Source organism: Prinia subflava, chromosome 4, assembly GCF_021018805.1.
Source record: "Prinia subflava isolate CZ2003 ecotype Zambia chromosome 4, Cam_Psub_1.2, whole genome shotgun sequence".
NCBI classification, from domain to species: Eukaryota; Metazoa; Chordata; class Aves; order Passeriformes; family Cisticolidae; genus Prinia; species Prinia subflava.
The window spans coordinates 61542796-61567321 of NC_086250.1; the positions used below are offsets into that span (position 1 = coordinate 61542796).

The window sequence follows — 24526 nt, forward strand, 5'->3', positions numbered from 1 at the left end:
TTACAGGTACCTCTCATATCCTCTTGTAATCATATCCACATAGACCCTGGTGCTAATCCATCAGAGAGCTGCACACGAGGATGAGATAGGAGCAGCACAGAGGTGGGGCAGCCTTCCCTGATGAACCCATGGAAGAGTTTCACCTCAAAAGCTCTTACTCCATTCATAAAACCCTTCCTCTGCTAATATGTTGGCCCAGGGTGAGAGTCACACAGAGTGTGGTATGGTCTTGGAGGAGGTGTGTCCTACATGTGGCACCCCTCATGAAAAGCACTGGTGTGGTGTTAGCATCATCTGTGGACCTTCCTGACTGGGGCAAAGTACCTCAGTCATTTACCAGGGCTAAGAAAGCTGCCAAGAACCAACCTGTCCTGCCACTTCCCCTCCCTGCTGTCATTGTCAGTACAACTGCACAAGTCTGATGTTGCAACAGACCAAAATGCCCATGAACACGGTAGTTAACACTCACAGTGTTTTTCCAGAACTTTTATTTTGCACATAAAGGAAGTTCCATGAGGTTATTCTCTCAGCACCACGTTTAGAGAAACTGAGGGGCTTTTGCTTGAAAGAGAATAATAGAATAATAAAGGAGGAAGCAGAGAATAAACCTGTGACCTCCACAAGCAACCTTCTGTATCAACAAGAAAAAACACACTTTATTTAATGAGGGGAAGACCTCATGTTGTTGTCCTAAATTGTTGCACATCTCCTCTGTGTTACATGAATTATGAATAAAACACAGGAAAAAGAGGATGCTTTTTCGCATTTCTTCCAAGCATTACAACACCTGCAAGAGAAACAGGAAAGAAATTTTGTCAACCTTCTGAACTTAGGGGAGAAGTTGTCAGCAGATGCAAACACAGAGGATAGCAGGATATTGTTTGAAAAATGTATTCTGTGCATATTTTTAATTAAATAAATAATTGTTTAAATATTCAGACAAAAAGAATATTTGAAAGGACAAATTGATGTTCCTTATTACAGTATAAAACACATTAAAGATGCACATTTTATCCAGTTCTTGGGACTGCTTTTCCTAGTCCATAACAAGAACTAGCTGGCTGTAGCAAAACATAAAAAAATAAAACAGAGAAAGTGTTCCAATATGTGCAATCTTTCTACTCTGTAGTTTTTTCAAAGAAGCTTCCTCGTTCTATTTTAATTCTATTTTGGGATTTTTTTAATATCTGCAGTAACCATAATGTACAGGGAAATAATTAATTAATAATTCCTTTTTCAAATACAGAAATTTTGCTTTAAAAACTTATTTTCCAGAGTATCAAAGTTGTGTGATGATGTTCATCTCATAACTATGATGCAGAACGTAATGCTCATGTTTGCCAATACATCCACTGTTTCACAGAAGCTTAAGGAGTATTTTGGGTTCTACTGATAGGAAGATATTTCAAATGCTGCCCTGTTCCAGTTGGGCAAGCACACCACAGGGGGTTTGTGTGCTACAATAAATTCCAGCCAGCCAGCCATTCCTTTTAGGATATGGTGTAGACAGTAGAAGGAGCAGCACAACAAATCAGGTACACAGCAGTCATTCTTTCTTCCTACTTTGAACCAGTTCTCAGCTGCCAAGTTATCAGCCCAGAAGTATTTAAGGTACTCTTATGTGCCTACATGTGTGACTGTGTGAGGGGTGAGCAGTAAATAGCAGTTTACTGATGACAACTCAAAAGCAAAGCATTTCTATGTCAACAGAATTTAAAGCACACAGATAGAAGTATTGCTTGAGGCACAGCATTTTTTATTTGTTTTGATAAGCTGATTAAAAGAGGTACTTGGGGTTTTCGTAATCGTCAACCCCCTTGATCTCTGCCCTGGTGTATCTGATCAAACAGTTCCTATACACTGTGTCCTTAGGGATGGTGTTCTTTTGTTTCAGATCCCAAGTTAAATAGCATCTGACTGTAATTATTTTCATAATTAAGGCTGCATATATGATTCCACTTTCCATTAACAAGGGCTTCAATTAATTTTTTTTCTCACTCAAATATGTACAGGGGGGACTTGTGATTCTGGAGAATCCCATGAAAATGATGTCATACTGTATGCCAAGATTGAAGGCAGGAGGGAACACATACCTCTTGATACCCTGACCTATGCTGCTTACAAGGTAAATTGTCATGAACAAAGCAAGTGGATGGGGTGGAGAGATCATTCTCTTTTCAAGCCATCACAGGAATATTGTGTGTTGAATTCCACAGGCACACTCAAATGTGACCTTCCCAAACACATAAATCCTGTGCAGACCAGGGAGCAATGGGGCACTTTGCAGCACAGCTCTGCAGTTACTGGGGGTCACTGCAGCCCCAGGCAGGACAGTGCAGTGTTGGCTGGAGAAATAGGCAAGCAAGCTCATTCTAGCCACAGTGTGATGCTGAGGAGAGGGGTCCTGAGGGGGTCGTTCATGGTGGGATCAGGGGCTGGAGAGGGTCTGGAGTGATGAGGGCACAGCCTCAGCCGTGGGAAGCAGCTGCTGGCAGAGCGCGCCGGCGGCATCTCCTCTGCCCAACGTGCAGCAGCTTCCAACCACATCCACCACCCTCAGGCAGGACAATAAAGACCTTGACCTTGCCTTCAGGATCCTTCCTGTCTGGGGCAAGGGAGCAATTAGACGAAGTCTGTCCTGAATAATGTAGCCCTGAGGTCTCCTTATTCTGCTGCTGTAGAACAAGCAAAATTTGATATTTCATACATGTGCACATAGATGCGCTAGATATTGAAATGCAGTGTGCTTACATAGACTGAGGGAAGTTTGATGGTAAAGATGCTCCTGATTTCAAGCACAGGTCTGTGTGCATTTTGTCTGTAACTTTAGAACTTAGTAACCAAAATGTTTACAGTAGAGTTTGGCCTGAGTTTGGCTGAGTCATTTGCATTGTTTCATTGTGTGTGGCTTTCCTCCTCTCCTGCTTCTGTGTGAAAGACAGGGTAGAACTTTTGTAAAACTAAGGAAACTGTAATTGTAAAATAATAAAATATTAATTAGGGAACTTGGGGAGAGATAGGATCTGAAATTACATGGAATTCATTGTGGAGGTTTTTTAAAACAAGCAGTTTTAGAGCTGATATCCTCTTTTGACATAATAAAGTTCTAATTACATCGCTTTAGGACAAAGGCTAAGCTTTGTGAGGCAGTGCTTTCATTTATTTCAGCAACATAACATCCTCCCCACTTATGCCTGTGAACTCCTGCTGTTACTCCATTCTCACGTATCCAGAGCAGACATGCCCTACTTTGCCTTTGCTTCTGTGAGCTGCAAGGCTCCAGAACAAACATCACCTTCCCTTCCCAGCTAAACAGACAACACAAACCTGCCCTTCTCAGAACACACAAGGTGCAGCCTTTTCTTCTGTGCCTTTACAACCAAACAATCCAATCCCTCTCAGGTGATATGCATCACTGGTACCCAGAGTGCTAATACTTATTCACATAATAGTAAATTATTTTATTTAGGGTTGTGTGTGGAAAAAGGTGCCTAAAAAAGATAAAATGAATCAAGGAGAGAGAATAGCACATTTGGTGCAGCACAGTTAGAGTTGTTTTTTTATTTTAAATGGTACGTTGCAACTTTTTATCTTATTTAAGCCTTATTTAATTTCTTTTGAAGGTGCCATCTTTGGTTTCTGTTGTCATTAGTCCGGACCTGCAGACTCCTGCAACCAAATTTTGCCTGAAGCAAAAGAGTCACCAAGGCCACAACAGGAATGTCTGGGCTGTGGATTACTTCCACGTCCTTCCGGTGCTCCCTTCCTCTGTGACCCACATGATCCAGTTTTCCATCAATTTGGGTTGTGGAACTTATCAACCTGGTAACAGGTAAAACTGGCGAGATCATTCTTGTGGTTATCAGCTTTCTAGGATATTTTGATTTATAAAATCTATATGAGGATTTGTAAATCTTTTTTCAGAAGAAGGGCTCCCATTAATAATGACAAATATAAGCTGCTCAAAAGCTAATGTTTCTCCTGATATTTACAGGCCCAGATTTATGTATCTCACATGCAATAAAGAGTCTTTTAATAGCTTTCCAGGTCAAAACTTGCTTTTCTTAGCCCATTATTCTGAAATATGCTCGTGATTTCAGAGTGACTTTTGCTTCAGTTTCTAATGGATATGAGATTTACTTCTTAATACTGTGTAAGGAGAAGGCACTAAAAGCAGCAGCAGAAACCTGCCCTGCTGACCTCTCTGAGATTACTGATGCCACAAGCATATCTAATTCTTGTAAGACTGGTGATAAATCACCCTCATCTTAATGACCATCAGTGTGAGGAGCTCACTGTCTGTAGGCTGATCACAGAACTGTTTTGCTGGCTTTACTGCTTCAGGACACTGAGTGATTTTTTCCATGGAGAAAGGGATAGAAGGGAGTAATTTAAGGCTCCATGTTTTGTAGAATCAGAGAAATGTTGTTGGAAGGGACCTTCACAGGTTATCTGGTGAAAGCTGCTGCAGCAGGAGGGATTGTCACTGGGCAGGTCAGACATGGCTCTGCCTATCAAGGACTTGAGAAATCTTCATGGATGGACACTGTGCTACCTCTCTGAGTGACCTGTTCAAGTGATAAAGCACAGTACAAATGTACAGTACAAATCTATGAGACCATGTCTTTATGATTATTGTCCTTTTTAGTGTGTCTGACACGCCTGAGGAGAGTTTGGGTCCGGTTTCCTTGTGGGTACCCTCTGCACCATCACCCCTCCTCACCAGGCTGAGCAAGCCAGCTCCTCAGCACATCCTGGCTTGGGGCTCAGAGCCATCAGAGACATCTTGCCCATCCTTTAGTCCCCTCTCAAAATTCTTATTATCCTTCTCCAAATGAGCAACCTAAAACAAAACTGTCCACTGTCCCTCTTCCACTATATACATATGAGAATATTTATCTTGATATTTTATGAGGATTAAGTTACTTTGTATTTTTCAGAGCTGAGAATTTAAAGTAAGAGACTATGAGTGCTTCTATCTGTCCCATGGCATCTACTTCCAGCTGGAAAGAGCTGCATTAGCACTGACAGTTCTTGTATCCATGCAGGGTAGCAGAATTCAAGGGGAAGCAAAAATCAAGGCACTGCACTTATATTTGATAGGAAGAGAAGGCAGCAACATTTTCCTACATGAAAAGTGAAAACTTTGCCTGTAAACACTCCTGGCCAGTAAACATGTTATATAAAGTCTCTGTCTCGATCTGTTTTCTGATGGAGATTAGTATACACTTTGAAAGATTAAGATCCTTCATTCTATATCTGAAGGAGAAGTGAGCTTCTTCATAACTAAAGAAGCATTAGGTCACCATTTTTTCCTATTTGTATTTCCCAAATACTGCAGCATTTCACATCTCCCAGTCTGCAGCATTATTCATAATGCTTTCATTACTGCAAATGTGAGAGACTCATACTGGATATAGGCAGTAAATATGAACCTCTAAGGTATCTCTACAGCTAAACCTGAAATAAATTAGTCAAAATCTCCATAAAACTGTTTAATAGATACAATATCAGAGTGATACAAAATCACATTTAAATAAAGTAATATTGTCAGCAAATTATCATAAAAATTCAGAATCCAATAATTTAATATTGAGGACATGAATTATTACTTTTATAATGTTTCACTGACATAAAATAAAACAGAATATTACAAGCTAATTATATGGAGGAAATTACAAGAATAATTCAGTAAAATACTAAATCTGTAGTAAATCAAGCACTTTCTATATTACTTTTTCAAGGTCTTTAGAGTGTAAGGCATCTAAGGATTTCCTTATACTCATAAGGCTGTAAACAATATGAGGTTTTTTTAAACCAGGAAAGCGTCAGCCCATCCATGAGCAGCTAGTGGTCTTTTACCACCTTCTGCAGCTGTAATAGCAGCTGGCAGTTATGGGAGTCCTCACACAATTCCATCTAGCTCTGATAAATCCAAGGTTTCTCCTCATATCTGAAACTATTTCAATATGGAATACGAAATATAAAAGTAATACAGTTCTTTTAACAGCAGCAGCATAAAAACACTGGCTAGATGGTGGCCCAACAAGAACTCTGTGTTCAGGCAATCCTCAATCTAAAAACCTTTGGGGTTTTAAACACCATGAAACTTTGTTTCATGTTTTTATTTCCAGAATTTTTTAATTCAAATTCTGCTTAAAACTATTTCTTGTTTCCTCATCACCAAGCAGACTTGGTGATTTTTCAGCGTTGGTACTTCTACCTTGCGATCCAGGTACGCTCACCGTGTCCTTCTCCTTTTCTTTCCTCCCATGTGTCACCAGTGTCAGCTTGGAGTTTTCAACCAACCACGGCCGCTCGTGGTCGCTGCTGCACATGGAGTGCCTGCCTGAGATATGTGCTGGGCCCCACCTGCCCCACAGCACCATCTACGCCTCTGAAAACTACAGCGGGTGAGAGCAATGTCTGCAAAACTGCAGGATTAGAGATGGGAATCGTAGGTGGCAGGAGAAAGCAGCAAAGCACACAGCTCTGTGTCACCATTCATTTTTGATTACTTGGGAACAGCAAGGGAGGAGAGTTCTGAGCTCTCTGGCTACCCAGTAATGAAACTTGAAATGTGTTGGGCTGCTTCTGCAGTATAATAATTTTTTGATGCTAAAGAGAAATCACAAAAAACCCACTTGTGGACAGCATGTTGATAAAAAGAAGAAAACTTTAACCTCGTCAAAGCCACAAAAGTTTTCTTCTTGGTCAGAAAAAAACACTACTCAAAGCTATATTTACGTCCTCAGACACATTTACTCCCATAGAATCCCAGTACTGGGTTACAGTGAAGCACATCCTCTGTACCTCTGCAAATGGAAATGGTTATTAGTGTCACTTTCTTGGATCAACCCTTCTCAGTACTAAGTCTCTGCTCTACTGTTCTCACTGAAAAATGAACAGTGGCATTTTGCTGCATAGCACAAAATCCCTTGGTACCCCAACTTCCACAACACTTAGAAAGTGCAGTTGAAGCATTGCTATGATCTGGTGACACACAGCCCCTAGTCCCGTCCAGTTTTCATGGGAACCATCACTGCTGGTGTGTGCAGGAGGTGTGGCCTCTGTGCTTGGCAGAGAATGATGGCCGAGGCTGCAGCATGCCAAATCCTCTGCACCACTCCTCACCCTCTGAGGGTGTTCACCAAACAGTTCAGCCCTGCTGAAGTTTAGGACATATTCATGGGGATGGACATGCCACTACAGCAAAGGAAGTTGAGGTCTTTCCCAACTTTGTGTATGCCTGCAGGGGGGAATGGCTGGGTTTTATAAGACAATAACTAATATTCATGTATTGCATGAAAATATGGACTTCTTTTAAATTTGTATTTTCTAAAGCAGCTGTACATTTATGCTTCATTTTAGCAGATTTTAGAATTAAGCTTCTCACAAAGATTCCAGAACACATAAAAGTACCTGCAAAATATACATTTGCTCAGTAACTATCAGTGTGAAATGCTAGAGTCTGTTCTATGTATTTCAGGTGGAACCGAATAACCATTCCCCTTCCCAATGCTGCACTAACAAGTGACACCAGGATTCGGTGGAGGCAAACAGGACCAATCCTTGGAAATATGTGGGCAATCGATAATAGTTAGTATTCTTATCCATGATCATGGCACACCAGAAAAGTTAATTTTATATGCTGCTCTAAGTAAACATATTTTTCACAATCACAAGTCAATGAACTTACAGTTTGTTAAATTCCTTTTCTGTTTAGTTGCATTTGGTAGCAGGTGCATTTTGAAGCTAGAGAGAGTTTCTGCCATTAGAAAAGACAGCAGTCTAGTAGAAATTTTTTTTCTGTTTAATTGAATGCTTTCCAGGAAAAAATATTGGTGGCAGGGGCTTAATATAACATTTCTTCTTTCTGCTTAGCCCTAATTACATAAATAGGTCCTACCCTGGCTGTTAAGGGCTTGTAGTGCACCAGCCTAAGCAACAGGAGCAGCATCTGGGACATATTTTGCTCCTGGACACAGAAGACCATCTTCAAGCAATGCTGCTACCAAAACACTGACAAAACCTTACATTGTTTACCATACCTTCAGGGGAAAGTGCCTTCTGTTTCAGGGAACTGTTCTTCTCTTAGAAAAATACTTTTCACATACCTTTTCTTTAAGTGGATGTGAGGAACAGGGAGAAGTTTATATTGATAAATATTTATATGACTTATTGCAAATTAAAAACAGAACCAGAATTAAAAAGAAATACATTAAAGGGCAGTAAAAAGTATTTAGGAACACAGGATTAAGTGCATGAAATGCAGAAATAACTGTGATTGGATGGGCTAACTAAGAGTAACTAAAAATTTTTTTGCTTGCTTGTTAACCTCAAATGATTTGGAACTAAGTAAGCTACATTCAGAATTTGTTTGCTTAGATGCATGAAATACCTAATTTAGAGATTTACATTGATGTACAATAGCCTGTGAAATTTTGTAATGATAGCCAGTAAGGCTTGATATGGTGCCTAGGAATAGTAAATATTTACATTTTGTAGAATTCCTAAAATATATTGATGCCTAATACTGAAATGAAGTAATGAAAATTATTCTCTTAATCATAATAGGAAGTAGCATCATCTTGACCTTCTGGGTATAGTATTTATGCTTCTCTTAGGGATGTGATATACATCAAAAAGAAAGTAAAATTACAGGAAAGGTAGGTATATAAACATGAGAAAATGTCTGTGAGTATCTGCAAAGATGAGTTGCTATCTAAAGAAATGCAGACTCTAAGTGTTGGAGACACTCATGAAATGTTCACAGAAACCACAGCAAGATGAAATCAATCCAAGGATACAAATTACTTATAACAGAATGAAACAAGATTTTGCAAGCCATTTGACAATTCATTTATCTGTACAACCCTTGCTTATAGAACAAAATACGACTCTGTGGAAAGATGCTGCATGCTCCTGTGTGAACAATCTCAAGAAAAGGTTTACCAACCATCTGCCTAGAAAGTGCCTGCTCTGAATTTGAGGTGCAGAACCATGACACAGGAATCAAGTCTTAGAGACAAATTTCTGCCTCCTTTGTTAAATACTAGTGACACTGAAGCTTTACACTGTATTATAGGGAAAAACTCGTAAATATTGGCAAGCCACTAGAATTCTTGAAGAGAGAAAGAGTTTCAGAGATTCAGCACTCTGACTTTTAGCTTCACAACTGTTTCCTATGTGAATTAAGTTTTAAATGAAATCTGGAACCTGGCCATCTTTCAGTGACTTTGGAAAAATGCCAACTGCTGTAAAGTTTTTTCATTTTGAATGACATCATTACATCTTTAACCCTTTTACTTTTACCACCCCCTCAAAAAGACCTCAAAAGACACAAATCAAACAGATAGAACAGAATTTTTGCACCCTGAGAAGTGAGAAAATTTAGAAATCACATGAACTTTGATGAGGACTTAGTTATATGGAGTAGCTAAAAGGGATTTAGACTGTGTCTGCTAGGGAGACACATATAATGTTACTGTGATGGGCAACATTATAAAACCGGGAGAAGGAAGAAGTACTGCTTCTTATAGATTATTTCAAATTGGTGGCTATTTCTTCTAAATGTGATGATGCAAGTAGATAACTCCAAGTAACAAAAATTCTTCAACAGAAAATATGCCACTCTTCATGGTTAAGGCCTTTTAGCATGTTGTATTGAAATAATATTGCCCTCAAGTTATCGCTTTTCTTTATTGTAGTGCAAGACATTAAACTGAGATTTTCTCATCTTTCCATCTTTTGTATTTTTTACAAAATATCAACACTGTCATTTAGGAGTCATTGGAAGAAGGTGAAACAAAAGAGTAAAACAAGTGTGGTGTATTTTTGAGCACTTAGGATGTGGGATTTAAAAGAATCAGTGAAAGAGTATGATAATTAATAGTTAAGACATATCAGGGCAGGTTCTTATTCCCTAAGTTCAGTGAAGTAAAGTATGTAGATTTCAATGAGAGAAGCAGTGACACATTTTTTAAATCTACAAGACTGCTACTGGAATGTACCAATATACAGATTGGATTGTGTCTCTGAACTAAGATGAAGGGAATGTCAATGAAAAATTATGGAAAAGGTCAATGCTTACCAAATTATCTGATCTCATTCACAGACTTAGTAATTAAAACAGTACTAATGGTCACAGTACTGTGTCTTTAGCCACAGATAGACATGACATGTTAAATAATAAATTATCCCTGACTATCCTAGTCACAGTCAAGTGCTTTATATCCTTTCATAAACCTTTTCCAGGTGGTGGGATTAAGATAAATACAATAATTGTATAATCAGGTCTGTATACTTTCTTGTATTCATCATTGTCTGTTTATTACATAGCATAACCCTCCATTTAACTGATTTCTCTTCTTTGCAGTTTATATTGGTCCATCTTGCCTCAAATTCTGCTCAGGGCGAGGACAGTGTACTAGAAATGGCTGCAAGTAAGTGTTATATTCAGTACTCATGTTCAATTTCTGTCACAGAGTTCACGTGGTAGTGTGAAAGTTGAAGTGATTTTCACTTCAGTCCTTGCTCTTTTAGATGACTAAATATAAAACTAGCATAACCCTCAGAATTGATAAAGCTCGCTGGAAGGCTAAAGATCAATCTTTCTAAACAGCAGCATGTTTAATATTTTTTTTTTATGATTTTCTTCTGGTATAGAGTCTAACTTCCAGTTCATCTTAAAATGTGCTGGAGAGCACACTTAAATGTCAGTGATGTATACTTTATACTGGTTATAGGCGTGATTTCTGACTTTATCACTTTTGTACTAAATGTTGGGAAAGAATTACAATTTTAATAGTTCTAATATCCCATAACCTGACACACCTCAAGGACAGAAGATCAGTACTTCATTTTTTTCTGATAGTCTGGCTTGTTAAAAAGTTTCCACTCTAAAAAATAAAAAGATACTTACTCAAAACCAGTAAGCACATTCTAAATATTGGTGTAACTACATTTAGGTATTAATAAGAGTGTGACCCACAGAGCATCCTCTTTTTTAACTTAATTTCTTGTAACCACATCTACTATGCTACAGATAAAAGCAAATTTGTCATTTTACATATGAACAACCATAATTATGTCAGCAGGGGTTTTGTTCCAAAAATTAACAAAAATATTTCTGTATTGTGTTATGTGTAGATTCTTGGGGTGTTCATAAATATTTTTTTAATTAGAAAAGTAAATACTAGCTAACAGAAATCATTTGCTGTGCACTTTACCCAAGCAGAGCTCAAGGAGGTTCTTGGGCCGTAGATTTGAGGGGGCTGTAGTGGGTGTGCTCAGCTCGCTGCAGCCACCCCGTCAGCTGGCACCAGCCACAGGCGGGTCACCAGCGGCGCCTCTCGCCCTTCCGCAGGTGCGACCCCGGCTTCTCGGGGCCGGCGTGCGAGACGGCGTCGCAGACCTTCCCCATGTTCATCTCCGAGAGCTTCGCCAGCCCGCGCCTCTCCTCCTACCACAGCTTCTACTCCATCCGCGGCGCCGAGGTCAGCTTCGGCTGCGGCGTGCTGGCCAGCGGCAAGGCCCTGGTCTTCAACAAGGACGGGAGGCGCCAGCTCATCACCTCCTTCCTGGACAGCTCCCAGTCCAGGTGAGAGGGAACAAAGACACGGGGGAGCCCCTTCCCCTCCAGATGAAGCCTCGTCTATTATTAAACCCATTGTTTAAAAGACTCCTAGTTCCATGTTTTAATGGTGATTTCGTAGCCTTGCCTTTTTTTTTCCTCCTGCTTTGTAAACAACAGAGTCCAAAACAGACCGGAGAGAAGTTACTGTACAGCTTGGATGGAAAATATGAAATGTTAATATCAAACCTGAGTGTCAAAGCCAAGTGCTAATTAATTATTTATAAGGTTGTGTTTATTTGACAGCTTGTGGCAACTGATTAGATCCATTCAGTATCTCTCCCTCCCCTTCAGTACCTAATAAATAATTAAATGCGGTAATGATTGGCATTTTTTTAACTATATGTGCCACAATGCATTACTTGACAATGAAAACAAATCACACCTACAAAACACCGTAACCAATATTTATCAAAATTTGCCTGGATTGAGAAGATCTGAAAACAAGCTGGTTTAGGGGAAAAACTAAACTGAACCAAACCAAAAAAAACCAAAACAATCAAACAAACAACCCCACGGTGCAAACGATACCCTGCAAATCTTTGTGCAACTCTGGTGCAGGTTCCTGCAGTTCACGCTGCGCCTGGGCAGCAAGTCAGTGCTGAGCACCTGCAAAGCGCCCGACCAGCCCGGGGAAGGAGTTCTGCTGCACTACTCCTACGACAACGGCATCACCTGGAAACTGCTGGAACACTACTCTTACCTCAACTACCACGAGCCAAGGTACCTGCACAGGCGTTACAAAGAGCCTTATTTGCATGCAGTTATGCTGGTTGTGGTGATCACTGCAGTGTGGAGACTGAGTACGTGGTGCAAGAGGGAAAGAAGAGGTTTTATTGCACACTGAAAGTTACCACTTTGCTTTAGAATTTTGCAGCTGTTGTAGGCACTTCCCTTTTTGTCATTCTATAAAAATGAACACAGCAGTTTAATGGCTGTCAGGTCTCAGGTGATCCAACAGAACAAGCTGAGGCAGTGCAGGATGAGGGATAGGAGTGTACTTGTGGGAAATAGGGGCATGTCTCTTCCCTTGGAAGCAGCCACTTGTAAAGAAAAATTAGCATAAATTATTTGTAGCTTTGAAGCCATAGATACCCTCACTACACCATCCTCTGGGATTAGGAGTTGCAGGCAGCATAGGACAGCTGAGACAGACTCTGATTGTGAGGATCTCTGCAGGATTGTGAGGATCTCTGAAGTCAGCAGGGAAAATACACCTGCTCCCATTCTCAAGGTAGTTGCATGACTTTGTGGCTGTACCTCTGCCCTGGGATAGGTGCCTTTGGAGAACCTGCTGGTGACTATGCCTGGGACTTGCACAAATCAAAAAGAAGTTGAACAAAGAGCTCATCTCGTCTAGCAGTGCCTATGTTTGATGCCAGATTAGAGAGGAATGTATCTCTGATGCTTAGAGAAGGTGTTCCTTACTGATACATTTGTGACAGCATCCACCAGATTTAGTAGAGCAATACAAAATCAGGAGTCTCCATGAGCATGCCTGTACCAAAAGCCTGGAACAGTCTGGTCTGGATCTGTGCAAACCCTCTCAAACCTGGCAGGAGCCACCTTCACGGGGAGCTGCAGAGCCAATAAATGCCAAATAAAAGAGATGCTCTGTAAAGGGGCCCAGAAGAGGTAGAACTGACAGTGGCATCACTGGACTCATTCCAGCAGGTCCATTTCCTGCCCAAGGGTAGCTTTGACCTGGGTATTGCCCTATGTCTTCTCTGCTGAGTTCAAGGAAAACATCTTAGTCAGCCCCAGGGGTGGGACTGTAAATAGCCTGCACATCACTTTAGCTACACGTAACTTTCATTATTTATATTTATCGAGTTCAGATAAGTGCTTTTTTAAAAACAACAAAAAATAGATTACCACATCTTGTCAATAACTCAGTACAAAATTGTAATATTCAAAGTGTAATTAAGAATGTTCTAATGGAAAAAAAAACCCTCTTGTAACATTAAAGTTATTTCCTGGGACCTATAAGAAATGCTCAAAAATGTGAGAGGACAGTAATTGGTAGAAATACATTATAGACTTTAATTTTTGAAGTTGTAAATGTTTCCAAAGGAAAGATGTTACAGACTGGAACACTTATAAATCTTCTCCAAAGTTTCCTTTGCTTGCCTTTGTTATAGTCACATATATATTTTATATGGCCCTGTTTCTAATTCTTAGATTCAAGATTACATCTGTAGGAATTATATTTCCCTAAAGGTTTTTCATACATAGCACTATGAAATTTTTATAACAAAAAGAAAAATACATATTCTGGTGATTGATTTTAATGATGTTTAAGATATAAATGTAATAAATTACATAGATGCCAGAGACATTTTTTGTTTTTGAGGTTAGGTATGAACCTAGGTATGAATAATTCGTGTTGTTCTGACAAGGTCGAGAGGAAAGTACAATTTACACAAGTTAGAGAGATTTTTGCCATAGATAGATAGATAGATAGATAGATAGATAGATAGATAGATAGATAGATAGATATTAGAGAGATATTTAATCCACTCTGGGTTGATAGAAAAATGACATACATACAAACCTGTGGCTAATGCTGGCAACAATTATGAACAAAGCTTCACCTTTTCATATTATGTTGTCTGAAGATATCAGCATTTTTAGTAACATAGATGGACTGCAGCAAAGTTTGGCAATCAGTCTGTATCCATGAATTTAATTAATCTTCAGTCATACAAAAAATAATTACACATTTAATGTTCTGCTGAAAAGGTGCATTTAATCTGCTAACATTTGACAGCTGCATTTTTCTTCTGAGCAGAACAGCGGTGGCTTTTCAATATTAGGTATGCGCATAGCGTGAAAGAACGAGATCAGAGCAAAGGTCTCCCAGCTGGTTTTTAAGAAATTTAATGGTGGCTGGTAATGTAAGTAGGAACACTTTTCTTCTCTGCAGCAGAAAATTCATTAGCAGGAATCCCCCTCCCTCTCCATCTATCTCCAACAAATCAAAGCCAGACAGGAGGAGTTGTTACAACTGGAGGTGTAGGCAGGTTCTGCATACTAACATATGTGCAATACATGGTGGTTTACACCTACATTGTTAAATTGTGTTAGCTTAATCCCTCGGGACAGGGAATTTATTTTAACTTGTGTTAAATATTTTAACACCTGATATGTGTATCGGTGGTGTGTTCATGATTTAGGATTGTCTGTATATTACTGTCTGTGAGAATTAGGGTCCATATGGGCAAGGTTATGAGAGTTAAGAGTGAAAGGGAGGATACAGGCATCAGAGGCAGCCATCAGCAGAGAAATATGCCTTGGATTGTGGCAGAGCATTAGCTCACACAAGCGCCCACTGGATACAGTGCTCCTCCTAGCCAGGTTGTCAGCTTTCCTCAGGCTCACACCCCTGAATCATGGCAGAAAAAAAACATGGTTCCTTTTAGCATAAGTAGCAATTTTTTGTCATTTGTGCCTTTAAAAAATTAACCCAAAAGGTTATAGAGTTGCTTCTTATGAGGGAATCCTTGGTGGAAAAGAAGCCTTTGTGGTTTAATCACATGCCAGAGAGCAGTGGGGCTTGGTCTTTCTCTTAGAAGGGTATGAAGTCACTCAAACATGTTTATTTGAGTGTAAAGGAAATGTATCCACCATACATAAAGTGTGTGCTGTGCTGATGTCACAGGGACACAGCCTTGTGGCCCCTGGCTGTCCCTCCTCACTTTCTCCAGTCTACAGATGGCAGAAAGCAGCTCCTAGAAAAGCCAGGCAGGACTTTTTGATTGTTTCCCACCTATTTAGTCAAGCTATTTGATTTTTTTCTGGTTAATGGATTAAATTATTCTTCTTTAAAATGAATGTGACACTAAACAACTGTATTATAAATCTGTTCTCCACAAGGGTGTTGTAGCAAGTCATTTTTAAGAGTGTGGGTTTTGTACGAAGAGCAGCACAGGCACAAGACCTTTCATATGCAGAGAACAAAACATTATAACAGGCAGCTTAGAAAGCCTCAAGTCTGAAAAAAATTTGGTGCTAGAATATAAAAAGGCGCTTTCAGTTTACCTGATTTATCATTTTATCCACATTTCCTCTAAGAGAGAAAGAAAAATATCAGTTACATGATGAGCTTGCTGAAAAACCTTTATCCAGCAAGTAATTGTACCCCAATGGAGACAAATGTCCCTGTTGCCAGTCTGTGTCTCAGTTGATGTGGCTGTGTGGGGTACCATGGTCTTAGTGATTTATGGAGCTTTCAAGAAAGTGTCATTGCTGTGGCAATTAATGCATACTCCCTCCTGCAGTGTATGAAAATTGCTCCTGGAAATTAGATAATACTCTTAATTTTCTTTGCAGTTTGTCAATTCTAGGTGTGCTGACATAGCTGCCATGACAAATCAGGTGACCTTGCTTACCAGAAGCACCTGGGACTCACCTCCAGTTGCATCTCCATACAGCTACAGAAAAGGAGTGTCTGCCAAAAAAGACATAATCACAGTGTCTGACGAGATGAACCTTTTCCACTTGATGGTGGCAATTTACAGGGCTGGGTTCTTCTAGGAGAAGAACACATTAGAATGATGTCAATACTATGTAGATGCATACCTTGAGATCAGGATAAAACCCACTGAGTCTGACTAAGGGGAACTGGAATTCTTAAATCCTTGTCAGCTCATCATTCCTTTGCTAATTTACACCTTTAAATTTGCTGAGAGCTCCACAGTGGAACCAAAAATTACAGATTTGGTAGTAGCTCTTTCTGGTGGCTTTTGCACATGACTGGTTTTCAGTAAATTAACTGATTGCCAAGAGAACTAACAATTCCCCTGCCCCTGTCACCGGTAGCAGCTACACCAGCAGATGTTACAGTATTTGTGGGCTGAATTTACTCCATGATTTTTAGGGTCAGTAAGGAAAAATTACCATCAAATACATCCCCACGGAATTATTCCAAACAGCAAAAACTGGCAACAATAACTTTGTTCTGTTTTCCAGAATAATTTCAGTGGAGCTGCCTGAAGATGCAAGGCAGGTTGGCATTCAGTTCAGATGGTGGCAGCCGTATCACTCCTCTCAAGGTGAAGATGTGTGGGCCATCGACGAAATCATCATGACCTCTGTGCTTTTCAACAGCATCAGTCTGGACTTCACCAACCTGGTTGAAGTCACACAGTCTCTGGGGTTCTACCTGGGAAATGTTCAGCCCTACTGTGGGCATGACTGGACTCTCTGGTGAGAAACATGGGTTCTTTCCTGTTTTACTTTTGTTTTCTTTGTCTATTCAGCCTGCTAATGATCAAGTGACTGCTGTAAATGCATTTTTCTGGCAGCTATTCAGAGTAATAACTTGTCTCACCTTAACATTGTGGACAAAAATACAGTCACTAATCTCACTGCAATTAGCAGTAAGATTTTCACCTCTTTGCAGAGATTCATGTTTCATGGGAATATTGAATGGAGCATTCTTTTTCCATGTATTATTTAAAGAATATCCTATTGGAAAAAAATCAGAAATGTTTTATAATCTTCACCTAAAATCCAGGCAGGGTAGTATGTATATACAGGTAATGAAATAATCTCTTAAGTACAGACTCTGAATATTTTGTAAGTAATGCTAAGATCTGTGTACATAGCCATTATATTGTAATCCAGAAAGCAAAGGCAGCAGAATATAGGCAGAATGACATTATCCATTTGTAGTTGCTTTGCCTGTATTATCTACACTTATTCATTTGCACCGTGATCAGCCTTATGACATGTTGCAATTAGGCCTCAAATGTGCTGTGTATTTAGAAACAAAAGCAAGAAAATGTGACACTCCCCAAAGGAAATAAAGGCAAGAGAAGCAAAAGAAGGGAAAAACAAAGGAAAAAATGTTAGGATTGCATAAAAATAAGCTTTTTTTACTAAAACATTAACATGTTTCACAAAAAAAAATTCTGGAGCACTTGAGTGTAACATTTGGAATTAATGGAACAGGGGAAGCTCAATTTAATCTGTGTGTTTTGATTAAAACCAAATAACAGTTTCATGCTCATCTGATCAACCTACAAACCCAGTATAGTTTTAATTGGCATAGATATATTTCTTTGGAGAAAGTACAGTCACAGTGATTATAGAAAACCTGAAGAAAATAAAATAATTTTAGCATCCCCATGGACACTCAGAAAAACACTGTTGGAATTTTATTAACAAGTATCTCTGAGCAATCTGATTTGACTTTCTGATCATCTGTCAAACTAAAAGGAGTTGGCTTAGCAGTAGGAACAACACCAAATGTGTCCTAGCACTGATAATGAGGCAGTAGAAGCACCATTAACCACTTTAATAAGGCCAGGGAAGGTACTCGCTGCTCATTAAAATGAAACAACATGTTAGGGCTCAAACTGTTTGCATCTTCCTCATCAAAGAGTTGGAATGAAAGCCTGTTAATGACATTGTTTTCCCTCTGTACTTTTAAGACCAGTTTATCATGGGGAGGGCAGATAAGATAGAGAGGTTCCTCTCTTTTCCTGCCATGACTCTAAATCAGAATCAAAATAATAAATAAGCTACATTTTCCATCCCATATGGAGATGGACTCAGATTTGTAGTGCTCAGTCATAGTAGAAACATTCAGCTTTCCACGCATCAAATAAAGAATCAAAATCTTCCTCACTATTTATAAGTATTTTTCATTATCACTGGAAAACATGAACTCTATCTTTCACTGACCTTGCTTCTCTCAAGGGAAATTTTTAAACTTACACAAAGTCTGTACAAATGGTTGCTAGTTAAATTAATTATTGTTGGGTTTTCCCAGCTGTGGGTCCATTTGGTTCTCATTTTCTAACTCATAAGTTTCTAACCCATGAGCAGATCTTGCAGTAGCACTGACACCATCCTCTTGAGAACAGTCTGACAACAGCTTTTTCATTAGTACAATTATGGGAAATACACTATCAATCATTTTACAGGGTGTCACCCCCAGGCCCATTTTCACAGAGTTGCTTTTAATTGTCTGTTAGGCCTCCATTTCTGCTTTAGAACCTGTAAATCTGAAACATTTATCCTTAAAATTGGAAAAAACTGAGGAGGGAGATTTTAATTTTTTTGAGAGGTAGGTTATTCTTTTCCACACCTGCTTCTTTAATAAAAAAATGTTGATAAACATATGCATTGATCAAAGGTGATTTTTCATTGTTTTCGTGGTCTGAACACTCATTTTATTTGATTGTCATCATCATCATTTGGTTTCAGAGTGGATCCTTAACTTTATCACATCAAGTGTATTGGTTGTAGTGAAAGGACTCTGGAACACTTTAAAATGAAGTGTTTGATGACGTACATTAATTCCTCACTTCTCCAAAATGCTCATATTCAGGCAAAGTTTTGAACCAAATGTCTCTAGAATATTACAGGCTATATGCAGCCACTTGCTGAAATTCATTTAAATATTGATAAGGATGCCAACACTATATATATATATATATATATATATATATATATATATATATAAAATGTGTGTGCATTTGTCTGGACACAAATAAAATAGCTTTATATAAATAAACTGTCTTCAGTCAGATTACAGCATTATGATTTAACTCAGTGTAGCAAAAGTTAGTGTCCCACTGTCCCTGGAGAAGCCTGGGGGAAGGCTGTAAACCTGCCTTGTCATGAGCTATCTTTATGGAGCAGTGTCATACAGTGGTCCTACATCAGCTTGGTAGTTTACCACTATCTTAAATGTTTTGTCATTTTGAGTAGTTGTTACTCTGTAACATGCAGCAAGTTTCTTTCAGGTAATTGACTTCACTATATTAATGATGCTAATACATTTAGGAGTTATTTAGCAAAGTAGGTATGATGTGATGCAAAAAGGCACAAACATCCTCTGCTTTTGATGGAAGCAAAGCTGTGTCTGATGTGAGGGTTGGGCCACTGTGTCAATATTTTCAGTCGATGCAGCTTTACAAACCAAGCTTTTCAGTATTCCTAGAAGTACCAGCCCTGAAAATATGGTAACTCTGGGGATCCCAGAGCAGTTTGGAGCAATGCAGGTCGGCTGACATTGACTGTGATACCGTTCCCAGAAGTACCAATTAGTTGGCAGTGCTTGGAGGGAGAGTGATTGTTCTGAGGGCACCTATGGGTATTGTGTTACTGTGCCTCCACAGGTCTAATTATACACGTGCCAGAAACACACTCACAGCAACAAATTTATACAAAAATGAAGCCTCTGCATTCTCATTTCTGAAGATTTTTTAGTTAATTATTGTTACGCCAGGGACATAACTTCATTTTTATAAAATCTGAAAAGGTATTCCAGCTGTGTGGTTTCCAGAACAAAGAAAACATTTGATATTCCAGCAAAAGAGCATACCCCTAACCACACACATGAGAGACCTGGAGAGCAAAGAAGTGACAAGTAAGGTGGAGCCCACAACTTTAATGTTACTTGTGTTCAGCTGGAGGCAAAATGTGGATGATAAAGGACTTTGTGTACCTGTAATGTGATTTTCACCCCCTCAAAGAGCTTCTTATAGAGCATCACATATTGTCTGCATCTCAAATCTAGCTTCATTTTTCACACTTCTTTAATATGCATTTTAAAGAGCTTGTTTGACTTTTTGACTTACTTAATATATTGTGTACAATATCCAGTGGCTAAGCTATTAAATTAAAATGAATACTAAATTTAAAATATTTTAATCATGGCCTGAATGATTACCAGAAAGAAAATATTAGCGCTTAGGACTTTTTTTTCTCATTTTATTTAGTAGTATGGAATAAAGGGAATTTTTGTGAAGACAAGAGCAAAATGTAACATTTAATTCTTGCCCCTTTTTTCACTACAAGTCCTTTACTTGTCTTCTATTACTTTGGGAAGACAGCTTCTGGTCAGGTGTTTCACCAAATTGTTGAGTTTCAACTTCTTTATTCTGTTCAGATAAGATTTAGGTAACTATGATATGCTGCTGTGCCCAGGTTTTTGTGTGCAATGCCAAACCCTCCTCCAAAGCAGTGCTACAATAACTTTCAGCCGATTACACTGCAGATCTTTGACTGGTACCTGCAGAGCCTGCTTGTACTGGCACAGATTTCCCAACAGGGCTTCAGCCTATGTCAGATCAAATCAGCTTTAGCTTTTAAATGTGCAGAGTTTTGTCATTTTATAAAATACAAGATAAGTTTAGAAGACAAATAAATTCAAGCATTATCCAGACAAGTTCTTTTGAGATGCATTCAGATCTAACCACAAAGCCAAAAACCATAGGCTGCCAGCTGGACTGAATAAGTGTACATTATATCCTCTGCTCAACTTAAAATTATCCTTCCTATTGAGAAGGAAAACACTGACAACACCAACTGAAAGATAGAGTTTTCCAAGATAATTTGCTGCCTTGTGCTGCCAGTTGTCCATGACAGTACCCTTGTCCCCTCGCAGTGAAGGGAAAGTCCATCCACAGCCACTTTGGGCTACTGAGCAACAAGACAAAGCAAAAAATTTCATAAAATGTCATGAGCTGGATCATCCTTTGGGAAATCAGGTGACAAAACGTAAGGTCAGAGAGCAGAAAGCAGCCTGGATCTTGACTTACACCAAATAACAGAAATTTGATAATGACAAAACTAACGTTAGCTTTCAGTATTATCTTCTAAAGCTTTAAGGTAGGACACTGACTTTTATGGCTTAAGTGCTCTCTCTGGAAAGGACTCTACAGAAAACAATGTAAGTCAGTGAATTAATTTAAAAGAATCCTAAGTGACATTGACTTATATTCCTTGTCCTCACACTCATTTTGTCGTGACCTTGAGTATACAGGAGTAGAAGCTAATGTGTTCTACTGTATTGTACTTACAGATTATGATTTCTTATTTGAGATAATAAACTGTAGCTTACTCAATCAGAAGAGCAACCTTGAACAAGATTATTCTCTTCATCACCACTATATTGAATGTAGCTTTTTTTTCATGATGATTTGCAGTGATTTTCTTTAAAAAGAGCCAATCCCTTTTCTAAATTGTTCACATTTAAGAATAGTCTTAGAAAATATTGAAGCTGAAAAGACTACAGTACTTCTGAAGACACTAAGTAAACATCTCACACTAAGGAGAGGGAAGCAATTTTCATTCTATGTGAACTTTCATTAAAATACTCTGGTTTTAAGGCTAGTGAACAGGATTCCAAGTTTAAGTTGTTATTACTTCCTCCTTATGCCTCTCTTGCAATTCAGGTTTTGAATTTAGTTGTTTCCTTTTTCCTTTGAATAATGCATAGAAGAAAAACCTGCATTTGAAATGAAAAAACATTGGCATTTCAGATTATAAACTGTATTACTATATATGTGATAACTGGGTACCTTGCAATATATATGTGTATATATGTGTTCTAAACATTACTATTGTTCTCCAGTCCACTGGAAAATATAACTTGTATCAGTACATCCAACAGAAAAGAAGCCAAAATAGAAGATTAATTCTGAAACACAGTCAAGAGTCAATGAATGAATTGCATATAAGGTCACTTGAAAATCAATGAAATGAACAGTCTATGTAATAAGAGTAGTTTAAACTAGATTCAGAATATCTTAACTGCCCAGTATTAGAATAAAATTACAACTCTGACTGTGGCCTGACCTTAGACATGGACACTCCAGGGAAATGAACTTTATTTATGTTGGTTTTTTCCTTATGTTGCCCTTTGCTAGATCCTAACTTGATCCTTACTACAAAGAGCATATAGTAAGAACTAAGAGAATTTAAACTAACAGTGTTTCACATTCTGGGATACATCAAGGCCATGCTGGTAATTTGCAGAAATACCAGCAGAAAGATTCTCCTATGCATGGTCTCATCCCACATGCCAATCTACAGAACACAGAAGCACCACTGTATTTAACCCAGAACCATTCATAATGTTCTTTTTTGAATTATTTTGGGGATGCATCCTGATTCTTTCCTTACATCTCTCAGTTTTACAGGAGATTCAAAGCTAGCCTCTAGCATGCGCTACGTGGAGACCCAGTCTATGCAGATTGGAGCTTCCTATATGATACAGTTCAACTTGGTGATGGGCTGTGGTCAGGCCTTCACCCCTCATATGGACAACCAGGTGAAACTGGAGTACTCCACCAACCACGGCCTCACATGGCATCTTGTTCAGGAGGTGAGGCTGGCAGTGAGGACATCTGTCTTCCATAAACCCTGTTTTATACAAAGTTTGTCAGATACACTTTTGGCATTGAACAACGAAAGATGTTTTGCTTTTTCACCTTTCAATAAAGAAATGTTCAGTTGTAATCGGTCAAAATTACTAATAGAGGTATTTAGACTGTTCCTTGTAATATTTGGAAGAAAGGTATCCGAAAGCCTAAAATACAAAATTGTGACAGGAATGGACCAAGGCTGAGAAAAAAATGGGGCCACAGTTAGAGCTGCAGGGTAATGGCTGAGATCTTTCCTGTGTTATTGCTTTGTTTTTCCAAGCAAAATGCATCTACTGTTTCCTGGAATTTAAATGGACAGAAATTCTTTCTGCCCTCATGCGCAGCCATTTCGTAAATGGAGAGCACATTCCTTCAGGGGATTGTAATGTGGAGCCTTTCATCTCCCAGCCCTGGTTCAAACACAGTCCAGGGCTGTAATGACCGCCTGTTCCCCCACTCTGCTCCAAGTGCAAACAGCAGCACTGGCTGCTCTTCCCCCGGGTGGCTCAGTGCTGTCTCAGCACAAATGTGAGCTGCACATTTGGCCATAGTTCATGCTCTTGTTTTCCCTCTGAGATCGAAAGCTGGACTTTCCCTGGCCTCGAGGTGAACCAACCAAGGTCCTTTGGCTGCCTCTGAGCAGGTTCAGAGGGTGTCAAGGAACTTTTCCTACTGCCTTTGCACTGCCTGCTCTGCAGGCTCACCAAAGAATTTAGATGTCAAGTCCCACACCTTCTATGAGCAATTAAAGCTTTGCCTGGTTCCCCTTGCCATGTTGTGTTTTGCCACATTTACTTTGGTGGGCATATTAAAGAAATGGCAATAAATGAATTTTTAAACTTTGGTAATCCAAATAATGATTTCTTACCTTAAACAGAATCCAGGAAAAGCTATAAATCATATATTTCAAACACTGTCCATGCCTTTTATACCTAGCAGGCACCACCATGGTGTCCAAGAATGGTTCCTAGCAGTGGGTGTTTGGGGTTTGTGCTTGCCATCACTGGAAGATAAGTTGCCTTCACATTTTAGTGCTCCTTTCCTTGCTTAGCACAGCTGAGTTCAGAGAGAACATGCAGCCACATCATTTTTCTCACACCACCCATGTTGCTGTGATAAAAGAGTATTTGTAGTATATTTCAAGGACATAATCTGGCAAATAAACAAAACACTAATTAATGAAAATGTTTGAAATTTGTTTGCTTTGCAAGCACTGATCAGATCCTTTTTTACAATCATTTAGGGGAGATGAATCAAGAAAAAATGTTTGAAAATTGCTAGAAAGGAAACTAAGCCTTTAGAAAATCTACTAAAAAGAAACCCAACAAAATAAGGTCTCAGATCTTCATTTAATATTCTAAGATATTCGAGCAACAAATTTCTGTGTAAAATAATATATTCTGCCCTTCTTCATATTTAATACATAACTATATAAATATTCTTAATTGCCATAACTTCTGTGGAGAGTCACTGCTTTATTATTAGTTTCAGAACAGTCAGAGTAGGCTACCTGCATGACCAGGTGTCTGTTCTCTTGCCCAGTACCCTTCATGGGGAGAGCACAGCAGTGACCAACTAAATATTCTTGGGCATGTGGGGATGGCCAGGAGAAGCTGTACTGTGGCAGGAAGGGGCAGGAGGGAGTCTGAATTGGTAGCTAGATGAGGATCACACAGGCTGGTAGTAACTTCCAAGCACTTTGTTAATACCTCATAGGCCAATTTTT

The 24526-nt window shown here is 39.1% G+C and overlaps 1 protein-coding gene across 1 annotated transcript in view; it reads left to right on the forward strand.

Moving 5' to 3' along the window:
* Window positions 1-24526, forward strand: part of RELN (reelin) — a 277609-nt gene that overhangs the window by 169134 nt on the left and 83949 nt on the right. The window contains exons 13-21 of the mRNA XM_063396915.1: window positions 2013-2125; window positions 3624-3832; window positions 6285-6413; window positions 7490-7599; window positions 10379-10445; window positions 11369-11602; window positions 12197-12358; window positions 16607-16843; window positions 22568-22760. Of these exons, the coding sequence (XP_063252985.1) occupies window positions 2013-2125; window positions 3624-3832; window positions 6285-6413; window positions 7490-7599; window positions 10379-10445; window positions 11369-11602; window positions 12197-12358; window positions 16607-16843; window positions 22568-22760 (1454 nt within the window). The remainder of the gene's footprint in view (window positions 1-2012; window positions 2126-3623; window positions 3833-6284; window positions 6414-7489; window positions 7600-10378; window positions 10446-11368; window positions 11603-12196; window positions 12359-16606; window positions 16844-22567; window positions 22761-24526) is intronic.